Source organism: Aythya marila (genome assembly GCF_965140915.1).
Source record: "Aythya marila genome assembly, chromosome: 6".
Lineage (NCBI taxonomy): Eukaryota > Metazoa > Chordata > Aves > Anseriformes > Anatidae > Aythya > Aythya marila.
This window is the reverse complement of record NC_139047.1, coordinates 23543057-23558241: the sequence shown is the minus strand read 5'-3', so window position 1 is coordinate 23558241 and position 15185 is coordinate 23543057. Positions and strand designations below refer to the sequence as shown.

Below are 15185 nucleotides of genomic sequence, written 5' to 3'. Positions count from 1 at the left end.
CACACACTGTTCTGCATCCCCAGCAGCATCACCTCAGGGGAGCTTTGCAAAAGGAAGAGAGGACAGGGAGGTGTCACCGAGGGAAGGAGGCCAAGTCCAGGTGTGAAGCTGGAGACCCTGCTCCCCTGTGAGCCCCCACATCCCATCACATCCCCCTTTCCTCAAAACCCTGCACAGCCAGCACTGCCCCAGCTCTATCCTGCAGGAGAAATGCCACCACCATGAGCGTCCTCCGGGCTGGCGCAGACCGGGAACAGACAGCAGTGGTTTGGGGCACAACATCCCTAAGGCCGATATGGGGCTCAGCACTCCCCATTGAGCATCTCCCCCCATACCCAGACATCTCATACCCCCCATGCCAGCCCCAGTGGCAGCACACTGCTGTGAAACAACCCGGCCACACAACATGGCCTTTTGCAGCCAGCATGTCCCGTTTGTCAGCATGCCAGTTTGGTTTCCTAAAAGGACCAAAAGGAGTGAGTTGCCCAAAGCTTACTGCATTCTCAACAGCTGATTTCTACTTGTTTCTGTGCTCTAACAAGAGACGCAGCCATCTCCTGCTCTGGGGCTGAGCTATTGAAAATACAGGAAATAATGCAGAAAAGATGCTCACAGCCACACCAGCCCCTCCTTCAGCCACACACCCAAAAACCACAGCAGGGCTGAATAAACCCCACTTGCTGCTGTTGCTGAGGTACAGCAGAGGACAGGGGAGATGTCAAGATCGTCTGACTGATGTCACACACAGCTCTGGAGGATCCCCGAGGACAGCCTGGGACGCAGACAGAGCATCTCTGCTGCGTTTCCTCACTACGAGGTCCAAACGCTATTGGAAAAATGAGAGGTTTGCATTCCTGCGTTGAGCAGCGGTGTCCAGCCAAGGCGACGGCACACTGGATGGATGTGAACATGAATTTCTTGGATCGCCTCGTGTAAACAGCTGGACTTCCAGAGAGGAGGACTGGGACTATGTAAATCATCTCCAGCATGACGAAACAGAAACCAGGGTCCCTCCCAACCGAGAACAACGCCTGGCGTTTCAGAGCAGCAGGTTTAGGGCAGCCTCGAGGAACAGTTTGTCTCGGACACGATTTGACCTTAAGTCAGTGACAAGCCAGGCTTTATCAAGCACTTCCAATCATCCCTGTGGGGATGCAGAATACCATCTAATGGTAACTGCGAAAGCTCTCACTTCAGCAGCACCTCTGCACCTCCTCAGTTCCCAGTCCCCACCACTCCTGACTTAGCAGGTTTCTGTTTAAATTTCTTCTAAAATGGGCCCAGGGGAATTGCTACAGGATGGCAACTGCGGAGCTGCAGCTCTGAGCAAATCCAAGCCCTCACCTGTTCGGTGAAATGCTGCTTTACTCAGGGTAGGGGAAAAGAAAGCCCACCCAGAGGTGGGGACACAATGGGGGAGGCAAGGGGGGTCCTGTGTTGGGGTGAGGAAGGCAGCAAGCAGGACCATGGTGTTGCATTACAAAACCAGGCAAAGCCTAAGCTGCCCCTTGCAGCTTTGGCCACCCTGTCCCATCAAACCAAACCACAACGTTGTCTCCAACAAGGAAAATCCCAGAGACTAAATGAAAGGGGAAAAGGACGGGAAGCTCTGCGGGGTATTTCACAGGTCCAAATACTCCACAAGCAACCAAAGCAAAAAAAGTCCTCGTTACCTCGTGCTGCACAACAGCATCCCCTCGGGGATTGTGCCCCGTGGCTCTCAGGATCAACTGGCACTGCTCACGGGCACGGTGCACCAACCAACAGGCAAAAGGCAATGCACGCGAGCAGACGGGGGAGTTCAGGGAGACGAGGCCAATAATGTGACAATTACACGCTCTTCAGTTTGAGAGTTTTAAGACAAATTGCTTGGCTCATGCGCAAACAGCGTTGACCGTATCCAACTCCTAACTTTACATGTTCTAGGCTATTGCCTACAATTTTTGTTTTAATCAGTTCAATTCTTCATTAAGTCAGCCTGAATGATGCCTTCTTTCTTCATTAAAATAACCTTACATGTTCCCTGTAGGAAATCCCTTGATTTTCCTTCCTCATCCTCCAGCCACAAATGTGTTCAGAGAGCATGGGATACGTGCAACCCGCTGGAAAACAGGGTGCCACAGGGGAAATTTCAGTTGAATTCATCATAAAGCAAATTTCATTTTAATTTAAAATAATTAATGTGCATCTCTGTTTTGCATGCACACACATACTGTCATGCCTTCTCTTTAGAGCGTAATTTAAACGCATCGCCCCGTTTAAGCCCTGCCTTTCAAGGTATTAGTCCGAGAGCCAACAGTCAGCTTTTGTTTCCAAATTTCCAGCAGCCCAAAGCCTTGTGGTTAGCTCACCAGCCCCTGGGAACTCCGGGCTGCACGGACACCAGCAGCTGCTCTCATCAGCTCATCCATCATCATCCTCCCGGATGGCAGCAGGGATGAGCAGAGGCCGATAGAAGCGGCAATGTGCCCCACACTTGTGGGGCAGGAGGTGGTGAGTTGGCAGTGGGAAACAGCACAGCCCTCCTCTCCCACGGCCAGGGCATCCTCTGAAGCATCAGCACAGGGATGACTTTGGGATGTCCTGTGGGCTTCACCGTGCTGGTGCCACTGAGAAAGGTGTGCATGCACGTGTGGGTGTGCAGATACCAAAAAAAAAACATAATTCTTGCCTGTAAAGATGACAACAGTTGGCCCAATTTAGTCCCAAATGCGCTAAGCAAATGCAAGGCGAGCAGTAAATACATGCTAATGGGCTGATTGTGTTTCTACCACAACATAATTAGCGCCTGTGGAAACCGCTCTGGTATCTGAGCCTTGATATTTGAACGTCAGCAGAGCTACAGAATTTGAGCAGCATATAACGCTCCCGGGCACACGCTGCTGTGAATGGCAGCTAATGGAAGCAGGAAAGCAAAACAGACCGAAAGCCAGCAATTTTATAGGCATGACTGACGAGGCTGCAGCAGAGGGAAGGGGAAATAAGGTGGTGACATGACATGCAAAGAGAGCCAATCGTGAAGAGTTTATAACATTATAAACTTCTGAAGTTGAAAACCCCTAGATATCTTTCACAATCCCATTACCTCATCTGATGATTTCATAGTTAGAAACAATTCAGTTTCAAACATGAAATTTAAAAAAATATACAGAGAGTTAGGATAAGAGCTTCCTAAGTCTTAGCATGTAGCGTATAGCAGGGACAGCAGCTTTTTAACACATCACTCTTGGCAAGAAATACATCGAAGTGTATTTTTAAATAGCTGCGCCAGGCTAAAGGTCAGGACGTATTCCAGGACTTCCTTATAAACACACCTTTTCCTTCACTTGGCCCCTCTGCTCCATTCAGGATTATTTTTGTTTTAGTAACTCTTCTGTTTGCAAGATAAGAGTCAAGCAGCCAGTGCCAAGGGCTGACATACAATTAGTGGTCACAGCGACCACCAGACAAACATTTCCTCTGGCAGCGTTTGCCAAAATTGTCTTTTGATGCCAAGAATTAAAAAAAAAAAAAAAAAAAAAAAAAAAGGCAAGCTATTGGGTACCCGTAGCTGACCAGCAAGCGCTCCTGCATCCAATATCACGCCGCAGATGAGCTGGCTGGAAGAGGAGCTCTTACAGCTGTTTACAAGATGTCTCAAAAGCAGGATCTATTGCTTTACCCTTTCCCTTCTACACATCAGTCAACCTGCTGGGGGGAAAAAATAAAACAGGAGAACTACTCCGCTGTCAGGTAACATGGTGTTAGCTGCGTTAAGAGGTTTTCCTTGGAGAGCTGCAGCCGTGCAGTGGTCAGGCAGCTGGACGCGAGGATCTTTGCAGGTCCCTTCCAACTGAACCATTCTCTTCCATTTTACTCTATTATTTTCTGTTCTATTCTATTCCTTACTTCTCTTGTCAACACCGAGGGCAGATACAGGCGCTAAGCAGGCAAACACCATCTACACATCATGTATCATCAGGTCTTTCAAACACCTTAAACTCTAAAAATTGTAAGTCTGCTTGATAAGACGCACATTCGATAAGAGGTATATATGAAAACCCATAAGCTATACTTAGGGAACAGGGAAAGGTATTTGCAACTTCTTGCAAACCAAGGAGGACCAGGGTAAATAACCGGAGAGAAGCTTCAGCACCAACATAGGATGCATTTTGGCCACGAAGCATGCAGTTAAGCTGTGCAGCTCATCACCTTGATGACAGTGAACATGCCAAAGGTGCTGGTTGCCTCCCAAAAGGACAGTCGAGGGGGAATGATCTTTGTTGCAGCACGGGACACGTACCAGGATTCCTGGGGCTCCCAGGGAGAAAACAGGAAGGGAACTGAAGGAACAGGAGACCTGAAGCACCAGCGCTGCTCCCTGAGCAGGGTGGAGGACATTTCCTACGAGTTGCATGCGCCCGAGCCACACTCTGCCTGGGAGTCCCCGCTGCCCTCACCAGCCCCCTCTGGCACCAGGATAGGCAAAGGGGGGGCTGCAGCCTCCTCTCTGCGTTACAAAAAGCACCTGAGAACCAACTGCAGCATTTAAAGCAAAAACCAGAGTCTGCCCACGTACCTCTTTGGAGCACCAGGCGCACTTTGGGTGGATGAGGAGACACTCTTCGCAGGATGAGGCGCTCCCACTCGTGCACATGTTGAGACCTTCAGCAAGAGAGAAGGACAGAGAGTGGGCTGGGCTGAGCGGTTACAGCCTGAAAATAGGGATCAGGGGGATCCTGATGTGGTTTTAACGCTAAACACGCTGCAAGTTCAGTGTCATGAGCAGGGAATCTCCCAGGAGCTGAAAAGGCTGGAGGAGGAACAAACCTCTCCATCTCTCCTGCAAGGAAGTCCTGACTTCTCCTTTCACAAAAAAAATCAGAAGGGCAGAAATGGGCACGGGGGGCTTAGAACACCTACAATATGATTCTAGGAACCGCTCTTTTCCAGTGGTTTCCGGTTAATGAAAGAAGGAACCTGTCCATCTTTCTAATGAAACCCTCCCATCGCTGCTGACAATGCAATAGCTGTTCCACTGCCCTGAAGGAGGCTGTCCCCCAATCCCCCAGATGCTGACTTTAAAAGCCACACGAGGCACATCTTCTGGATGTTTCCAACTGAATATACAGGATCTCCCTCCCCAAAACTTTCACCATAAAGCAGTCTTACAAGATATTGCCCCTCCACACAGATGACGTCCATAGCTGACTCCCACTGCAGTAAATTGCTTTAATTTATGACAGGAGTCACTTCCACAGGACATCCAGGTTATGCTGGCCAGCCTCTTCACCTTGGGGTGCATCCAAGGCTGGCCCAATGCCGTCCCAGAGACGCTGCCTGCTCCGGGGCTGCCTGCTTCCAGGCAAAACCCAGGCTTTGAGTTTCGAGAGGATTTTAAAATAAAGTGGAATCGCACAGATTAAACCAAATGTCACTGGTATGGGCTCTGAATGCGGCGGCTTGTTTAACCAAGCCTGTGGCTATGAATGTGCCCTTCAGTGGCACTGATGCCCCAGCTCTCCCCAGGGTGCAGCTATTAACGTCCACGGTCAATAAGTAATTAAACAAATTTTCAGCCGAGGACTCGGCACAGAGGTTGCAGCCTCCAAGCGGAATGCTTTGGGCGTGAACTCCAAGCCTGCTTTACTTTTCCCTCCCAGATGTCAATAAGGGCTTTGTCCAGCCTCTGTTTTTGGAGGGCTTGTAGCCGCGGCTTGCCCTGCCCGGCGCTGCTGCTGGATGTCACCTGCAGACCTTGGGGACACGCTGACAGCTGCAGAAAAACATCACCAAGCTTGGGCCTGTGGCAAGGACCTTCAGCAGCAGGAGCCCTGGACAGGAGCTTGCTGTGTATTCCTTAAGAATAATTTACTGCAAACCTAAAGCTGCCTGAGGAGTGGTGCACCAAGCCGGACAGCTGCACAAAATCACACCATGCCCGAGGCTAAGCACAGAGGGAGGACAAGTGGTCCTGTCACTGCTCCTAAGCCACCCCAGCAGTGTGACCATGCCCCAGCCCTGTGCTGACGCTTTCCGTGCCCTCCAAGGTGGTTAACCCTCACCCCGGGCTGCATCTATGGCTTTCATTCAGGCAGGCTGCTGGCTTCCCCCACGCCGAACAAGAGGCTCATTAATGCCCTCTCACTGAGCGTTAGCACATGCCCGTTCCTTGTTCACATCCACAAGTCAGCCTTCAGCTCCTGGGCACTGCAAGAGCTCAAAATATAGAAAAATAATAGAAAGTACAATGTGACTGGCTTTATAAAGCACATAGCTGCAGTCATGCCCACACTATCCAGCCCTGGCTAGCCATCAGGCTTCTCTCACCCATCTGTCTGGAAACAGGACGGTATTTGCCTCCGTTCCCAACTAGTGGATTTCTGGAAGTTTATTTAGTGGTGGTAATATCTGAATGGAAACCAAGATCTCCTCCCTTCCAGCGGGTGCCATGGGCAAAGCCTGGCGGCGGCCACACTCCTGGGGGCCATTGCTCCCAGGGGCAGCTTTTGGAGATGCAAAGTATGCTTTTCTTTCCACTTCAGAGCAAAACCAAAACACTTCCAACATTGTTGTGAAAATGGAGCTTTGAAAAGCCGAATTTGGAGTGAAAGCTGAGCTTTTTGAGTTAAAACACACAGGATTTTCCCAATGACAGTCTTAGCTGCACTCAGTTCTGTGCAGTTTTTTTGTGCTGGATCAAAATGAATTGGGCAAAGGAGGGATTTGAAGATGCCTGTGCTAGTCCAGATCCAGGGGTGAGATGCCAGGTAAGGTTGAAAGAAACTGAGTCCTTCCCATCCATCTAACAGGACCACTCCTCTCAACTAAACTTCCCACAATGGGAAAAATTCCATCCAGGATTTACTGGGATTACTCTGGAGGTTGATAATCCACCCCGTTGGACTGCCAAGCTCCCCACCCCACGTACACACTCATGCTGATGCTGCCGGCTCCCAAACCCAATTTCATTTTGCAGAGCAGCGTCCAGCAGGCACGAAGGCATCTCCAATCTACATCCTGCCCTCAGGCTGAGCCCCTGGAGAGCTCGAACACTCAGAGGACAACTGCACCCAGCAGACAGCCAGGAGTTGACTATGTAAAACTAACGATGCAAGGCAAGACAGGAGCCTCTCATGAGAGGTGTGCAACAGATTTATTCCCGAAGATGCTCCGGGCAATCAGAGCTCATTTTAAACCTGTTCTGCAAGAAATCCTAGTTTGGGCAGCTCCCCAAAGTGAGAGGTGAATGTAGTGGGTTGGTGAGGGAGGAAAAAAAAAAAAAAAAAGTTATATATTTTATGCTTTATCCAGCTCAGTGTGAAAAGATCATTTTATTTACCCTTGCAGTAAGGGCTCTTCCCCGAAACAGTTTGCTGCACTTTCACCAGCAGCTCCAAGCATCGCAAGCACAAAATAAATTAAAAATAGTAATAATAATAATTTAAAAAGCTAAGAAAATCTCCTCGGCGCTTTATTCGCAACCGTGTGCCGCAGCGCGGTGTCCCGGGCCACCCCGTTAAAGCGCCCAGCACCGAGAGCATCGGCCCCGCAGGGACCCCCGGAGCGGGGTGGTGATGGGGGGGAGGCAGGAGCCGGGATGGGGATGGAAACAGGGCTGCAGCCAGCCGGAAGGGGGGGAAGCAAAGGAAAGGGAAAATAAGTAAAAAAAAAAAAAAAAGGAAAACCTCGACAAAAAACGCGCCGAGGAGGCTGGGGGCAACCCGCCTTCCCCGGGGGCTTTTCTAGGGCCGGGAAAGGAGCGGGGGGAGCGCGGCGAGCCTTACCTCTGCCGGGCTGCAGCAGGGCGGCCAGGACGAGGAGGAGGAGGAGGAGGAGGAAGGAGCGCGGGGGGGGCCGGCGGGCGGCGGCGAGGGCCGGCAGCCCCCCTCGGCGGGGCATGGTGCGGCCGGCCGGGGCAGCCCGGGCCCTCCTCCCGCCGCCTTTTGTGCGAGGAGGAGGAGGAGGAGGAGGAGGAGGAAGAGGAGGAGGAGGAGGAGGAGGCGGTGCCGGGGGGGCGCCGCGCTCCGCTCGGCGGCCGCAGCCCGGGGGCTCCCCGCGGCGGCGGGTGGCGGAACCCCGCGGCTCCGGTGCGAGCCCCCGGGGGCTCGAGGAGCTCCTCGTGGGGCTGCACGCCCACGGGCACACGCGCGGACACGGGTGGGAGCCGCAGGCTCGCCCCGCACCGACTTCCCCGCGACTCCCAGGTTTTGGTGCCGCGGAGATCTGCGCCCTGCCAGCAGGTCCCAGGCGGCCGGGAGGGGACCTGTCCTACCTGGTCCCCAGCACCGTGGGACATCTGCAGCGCAGGTCTAAAGGGAACGGCGGATTTATGACCCCATTATCCCGACAAGCTCTCTCTCTTTTTTTTTTTTTTTTTTTTTTTTTTTTTTTCCTTCTGCTTTAAAAAGAAATCATAAATCAGGTCCGTGGCCGATTTAAAAGGCAATTTATGGCACGCGTTACCTGCCGGCGGCCTGCAGACCTTTGTGCCAATCTGACATAAACCCTACAAGGTAGCGCCTTGGGTTTGCTCGAAACGCCCGCCCTCCATCCCCGCCCCGCGCGTCGCTGCTCTCCGGCAGGGTTTGTTAACTCTAACGCCACTTGGGAAAATTTCTCCTTCTTTCCACTGATTTCCAGCGCTGCTTTCGGACACGCCGCTGGCTTCTCCAGAGTCTCCAGACCCTTGGGCCACACTTTCAATGTTTCAAGCGTGCTGGGGCTGCTAAGCAGCATTAACGCCTGATGTGGCTGCAGGTGCATCCTGGAGTTCCTGCCTGCACACAGACCGGGGTTTTCAGGCCATGCCGCAGCACCAGGAGCTGCCCTGTGTCTCCTGCTGCTGCCTCGAACACCCCCTGGTGCACCCTGTGCCCCCCCCCAGTAATGGTACTTACCCACACTGACCTGGAAAGGTGAGGGCACTGCGCTGTGCTCACAGGAATTCTGTGATGAGACGGAAAGTGAAAGGCAGCTCCCGTGTTTGCAGGAGTGAAAATAGCCAGCCTGAGGCACAATGCCCATGTGTGGACCTAGTACTCTGACCATGCCTGAGTACCCTGAGACACAACCTGGTGAGGAGCCCCCAGCCTTGCATATGTGAAAACCAGCCCGGATGTTCCCTTTCCTGGACTTTCCTCTATTCCTGGACAGAAGCCAACTCTTGGGCTTTCCATAAGCATTATGCACACGTTTTGCACAGCACAGCAATTTGGGGTTGGGAACCTAAAGAGGGGCTGCAAAAAGTCAGCCTTGTTCTCCCAAAGCATCCTTCATTGCTTCCCATGTCTTTTCACTCTTGACATCACACCTCCTGCCTACAAAACGCCATTATTGAGGATGACTTAATCCATGGGACTGAGACCTCTCAGTTTCTCTCAAGAATTTAGGAGCCACGTGAACTTGTGTTTTTTGGCTATAACTGCATGATTCTGTTGGAAAGAAGATGTGAAAACCCTGGGCTGAAAAGCCCTGATCTTTGTGCTTGCTCCCTTATCAGTTGCATTTTGAAGCCATGGTGCAAGTAGGACATAACCCCGGTGTTTCTGACCTAGGCATGCATTTGCAAGTGATGCAATTTAAAATTTGTTCTTTGATTCTTCGGTTATCAGTCAAAACAAACAAAATGCTTTATCAGAGATACTTTTGAGTGTATCAAAGACATGTTTTCATTGTCATATCTCCCTTGTGGCAGAAGGTGTGGATAAAAGCATCTGAGTCACAGCTAGATAATCTGCCGTGTTGCTGAAGCCATTCTAGGTTCCCAGGGCTGACTCCCCTTCCTGCATCAGTCTGGCCAAACGGTGGTGCCACAGCCTCAGCCTGCTTCAGGGGTGACACTGCCCCTCTGCCCACACGTCTCACAAAGCGTGGGCTTGAGCCTGGGCTCATAGTTCGAGGCTCTCTGACGTAGTTTGAGGGTTGTTGCTTGCTAGCAGCTCCAGTGCCAAATGTCCTGAGACATTTCCCAACTGGATACAACTCCTTATAACTGGATATAATGCCTTATAACTCCAACATTTTTGGATGTAACTCATTAAACCACCATACCTGCAGTAAGTTCAGAAGTCATAGGACCTTGAGCACAGCTGTCTGCTGTGCCAGAAAGACCAGTTAAGACAGCAAACATTTCCATTTCCAGGAGTCACGGGGCAGCTGGTAGCTGCTGGAAGAAGGATTGAGCCTGGCCTGGCACACAGACAGCAGGTCCTGAGCATCCCACAACCCTTGGTCCAAGCAGCTTCCCATAGATGGGCAAAACTGGAAACTAGGTGATGACCAAGCTGGGCTGATGCCTGGTTAAAAAATAAATAAATAAAAGCATTGTTTTGCTTTTCAGAGTCTGGGGAGGAGCTAGGGCCAAGCTGGGTGGTAGGATTAGCTGTGAAATAAAAGGCGAACTCGTTTGAGCCTTGGGGATTGAGAAAACACTTCCTCTCCTTTTCCTTACATGCCAGGGCTGTCCTGTGGGCTCCGTGGAGCTTTGCTGATGGCCTTTTCACAGCACTGGAAACAGCTCATCTCCTGCTTTTTGCATGGAAGCTACAAAAAATAATAATAATAATTCCAACTCCTACAAAACCCATGTCAGATGGCAGTAACAGGCAACATTCCAAAACACAGCAACCATGAGTTTCATTATTAAACAGTATATTCTCCTCCGGGTGATGATGCAGCTCACGTTGCTGCTTCCTATTTTAAAAAAATAGCTATTTTTACCGTCTGAGGACCAGTCTCTGTTCTCAGCCTCACAAAAGCAACACCAGCACTCTCTGCTGCCGGGAAGAAACATTGCTGCTGTGCTGGGAGGCAAAGGAGGGATACCTGAAAACCTCTTGCCAAGTTTTGTCCTTCTCCTGCGTGAAAAAGGATAAAAGGATAAAAAGGAAATGAAAAGGATAAATTTAATAAAATAAAATAAAATAAAATAAAATAAAATAAAATAAAATAAAATAAAATAAAATAAAATAAAATAGGTTCAGAATAAATCTCTGTGCCTTCAGTCAGCAACCCAAGGGGCTGTGTGTGCTGTGTGAAGCTAAGAAGCCTGAAAAGGGACGGGCGTGAGGGTGCACGAGGCTGTGACACAGGAGAGGGTTAAAAGTCAGCAGCATACTGGAAATCTGCCTGTGGTCCCTGTTAATGCTTAGCCCTGACTAAAATCTGCTCATTCAAAGGTTTTGCGTTTCTTGCGGTCCTTCCTGCAGCTGCGAAGAGCCAGCACCATCTTGTGGCAGGGACTTTGCCAACTCGCGGAGAGGGGACAAAGTCTGATAGCCTGAAGGCTCGCCCATCCCTACCGCCCTGTCTGCTATGTTAAAAGCAAATATTCTCTCTTGCTGTGCATCTCATCCCACGCAAACTGGAGCTGATTAATGCTACGGGAGAGCCACAAAAGGGGGGCATCTACTGCATACATTTAGCAGAGGGCTTCTCATAAAGTGCTATTGGAAAGAAAACCCCAAAGAGATTTCCTGTATATGTGTGTATGCGAGGCAATCATCATTAAGTATGATTTCCTATGTCAGCAGGTAGAGCCCGTTAGCCTTGGCTCTGCTGAAATCTCTGGCAAAATTCCCACCGAGGTCAGTAAAAGCCCAGGTCCCAAGCAACCAGGCGAGTGGAGCGCTCGGGGGGCACAAACAGCCAAGGAAATTCACCCTGGGGCTGTGCCCGCTGGAAGCCTGCTTTTTGCTTATTTTTCTGGCAAGCTGTTGCCACCCAGCATTAGCTTGCTCCAGAATGTGATGGAAATTGTACAAGGAAAGACCATGCCATGAGAAGAAGAAGAACACAGTTATGTTTGTGAAGCACGAGCCCTGCTTCATTTACAGGAACAACGCGTAGGGCCAGATCCACGGTTCCTCTTCAGGGACCCCAGTTCCTATTAATTTCAGTGCAAGTTAGGCACTGAAATACCCACCTGGATGTGACCCCTGATTCCCCCAATTTAAACATTCCTCTACTCAAGAGTGAATTAAGCCCCTTAGCACTACAACAGTGCCTTCAGTTTGTTAGATGCCCCAGACATGGAGTATATATATTTTTAAATATGAAAAATCAAATTCTTTAAAAAGAAAATGTGATTCTAAGACACCAGGGTTTCCTGCTGTGGCCTCTCTCATGGGCAGCTCTCTGTTTTGTCTAACTGGCCCTATAAAAGGATCTCTGCAGATAAAAGATTTCGGAGAAAGTCTTTTTTTCCAAAGTCTCCCCTCCCAGATGCAGCAGACTTTCCTCTCCCAGCTGCGCCTGGTTGTCCGTGACTAAACCAGAGGTGGAAATCCTCTAATGTTTAACCAGGTCGTTTCAGAGGGCACAGGGCAGGTGGCAGCGACACCCAACGAGGGCCTTGGGGGCAAGGGGGGCACCTCAGGGAGGCAGAGAGCTTTTCTCCCCCTCCCCACCCCACAAGCATTGTTCCAGACAGACTTGAAGGTCACTTTTAGGAAGCTGACAGTGGACAGCAGGCGACAAAGCAGTGGCCCAGCTGAGGAACCTTTTGGGACAGATGTCCCTCAGGGTGCTACCAGGGACAGCAGCATTTCAGCCCAGACAGAAAGGTGATGCCAGGGGGTCGGTGCCCAGGGCCTGGGGACAGCGGGGAGCAGGAGAGGCACAGCCCTTTGGCCAACCTCTTGGGCTGCAGCAGGAGGTGCCGGCCTGGTGCTGCTGCTGGCCTTGGCTTGCTTTCGGAGGAGAAGCAAGGACCAGCTCTGTGTCCCCAAGGCAGGAGCCAGCAGGTGGCCAGCTGGAGCCTACGTGTGAAAGGCAGCACCTCTGGGGCTGGTGAGCAGGAAGTGTTCTGCATTTGCCTAGTTATCTGCTGGAAAAAAACACCCCTGTTTTCTGTTACAGGGCAGTTTTTACATAAACAATAAACCACCAGCCATACAGCACGTCACCCGGCCTCTCTGCGGTTTACCAACACCCCCAATAATTAGTGTCATTAGGGCACACGGGGCACGCTGCTCACATCCATCAACCCCAGCCAACCTCTTCAGCTGGTGCTGCTGGTGGAAAAGGCAGGGCAGGGGGGGGCTGACAGTGAGAAACACGGCCCTGTCCCAGGCTGTCCTCCCAGCACAGTGCAGTGGTCCCCATGCTGCTGCTGCACCGCTCCTTTGGGTCCTTCTGTCAGAGCCATCAGGTCCAGGCCATTTATTAACCACCCCTGTATCTATTTGACCTGATCCCTCCTGTTACCCATTTACTTCAGGTACTTTCTTTTGCTCCTACCATCTCTTTACTCCATTACTTATTTAATTCAGGCTGATCTGGCTCCTCCGGCTGATCCCGCTGCACAGACTGGGAAGGGTGCAGGAAGCCCCCCAACAGCTTCAGCAGCAAAAACATTCCCAAAGACGTCCCGAAGCTCCTCTGCTACAGCTTCCTCATTCCCACCTGCCCCTTTTACAGCCTCGTCAGCAGTCCCACTGATTTCCTACCTGGTTTTGATGTATTTATAGAGCCTTTTACCGGCAGTCCTTTGTATAGTACTTTGTGGATTCTTTTTTTAGCCTTCTGTCTGGTGTTTGCAAGTGGAGCAGTTTTGCCTAGTAAGAGTTTTCAGGAGGAATTAATTGACTTCTCCCAGGTTTAGAAGGTGCGAGCTGAACCTACACATTTTTGCAGAAATTAGCAAAAAAAAATAATAATAATCTCCAAACCAAGCCTTAAAAAAAAAAAAACATCAGTCCTGATTGGCCTAAGAACAGGGAAGCCCATAAAGCATAGCAGGTCACAGATAACAGGATATAATGGCTAAAAAGAACAAAGAGATCTGCTGCTCCTACTGTTTGAAGGGGTGCTAGAGCTCCTTCATTAAACAACAAACCATCAAAGTCAGAGGAAGCAGACCAGAAATGAAAAGTCAGGCCCTTGGGTTTGGGGTACCTTCTTACCTTCATTGCTCGCTCTCACTGGCTGATGACTGCAGCCTGGATCTTCATGTGCAGGATCCACCTAAAACCAACCTCATAAATGAAACAGAGTGGTGTTTTTTTTTTTTTTTTTTTCTTTTTTTTTTCACCAGCAGATAACTAGAAAAACACGAAAATCTCTCTACTTTCAGGACCGAACAGAACTGCTTTTCATGCTTTCACAAACAAGTTTGGATGCTGAGCAGTCATGCTGTGGACTGCTTAGGCACTGGGCCTCATGGCTCAGTTTCGAGGCTAGTTTCAGCCTCAAGCAGTCCAGCCCAACTTATCCCACGTCACATCATGTTATGCTGTGACTGCTCCTCTAAGGCAGCTGCCCAGATCCAGACTCTTAGCCCACAGCCACCCACAGTGCCATACCCCTCCTTGAGCATCCTGCATCACTTAACATGCCCAAATGTCTCCAAATAAATTAAGAATGGCGCATGACTTAAGTGATCCCAGTATCTCCATACAAGCATGGGCCGTAACCACGCAAACACCTGTGCCCGGCCTCTTTGGCACTATTTAGCACACCCTGTGCAGACATACCAAGAAATTTCCCTTCTGTTATTCTCGGTCTAGGACAAAAGCAGGTGGCAGACTCCAGTGGCACCATTTTCCCTCCTCCCCTGTGGCTCCAGTGCCAGTGGGACACCCTGTGTCTCAGGGGAGCAGGAGGATGGCAGAACCCAGGACCCCAAACGCTGCTGTGGCAGCCCCCTGGAGGCTTTCCCCTGCCTGCAGCACATCTCTCGTTGCACTCTGCCCTGTTTCCAGTGCCTGGCTGGGTTTGGCTCTCTTCCACGATCACTTTTCCCAGCAGAATTACACGTCAGTGATAGCCACAGAGAAGCGAAACATCTGAGAGTTTGCCCTTCTGGTACAGAATTTCAATCCAGATAAAATAGCTGCAGCTGCCTTTGAAATGCTAAAGAGCAACCCAGGTTTCCAGTAGTATCTGGCGGCCCCTCCCCAACAGGAGCTGAATTGCACCTGGTTGCAGCAGCAGAAAGCACCTTTGCACCAGAGCAATGAAAATTTCCTTCCCATTAAATGACGCAAACATCTGCCTATTTCAAGGCTTTTATTATCAATTACACTGCATTTCTACATGCTACACCCTCAATAAAGTTTTACTGCATTATAGTTTTCTGTGTTGTTTGTTGAGCTTCGAGCTGCATTTCAAGTCTGTATTACTTTGCGAAAAGGTGAAAAAGAACTCTTAAAAGGCTTTTCTTGTACATCTGTAACAGGGTACTGGCACACAGGATCCTTTAA

General features: G+C 50.4%; 1 protein-coding gene across 1 annotated transcript in view; it reads right to left on the bottom strand.

The window, feature by feature from the left end:
- Positions 1–7903, bottom strand: part of ITGB5 (integrin subunit beta 5) — a 46300-nt gene extending 38397 nt beyond the window's left edge. The window contains exons 1-2 of the mRNA XM_082762964.1: positions 7767–7903; positions 4559–4644 (exon numbers count right to left, since the gene is read on the bottom strand). Of these exons, the coding sequence (XP_082619090.1) occupies positions 4559–4644; positions 7767–7881 (201 nt within the window). The 5' untranslated portion in view covers positions 7882–7903. The remainder of the gene's footprint in view (positions 1–4558; positions 4645–7766) is intronic.
- Positions 7904–15185: the final 7282 nt, after the last annotated feature.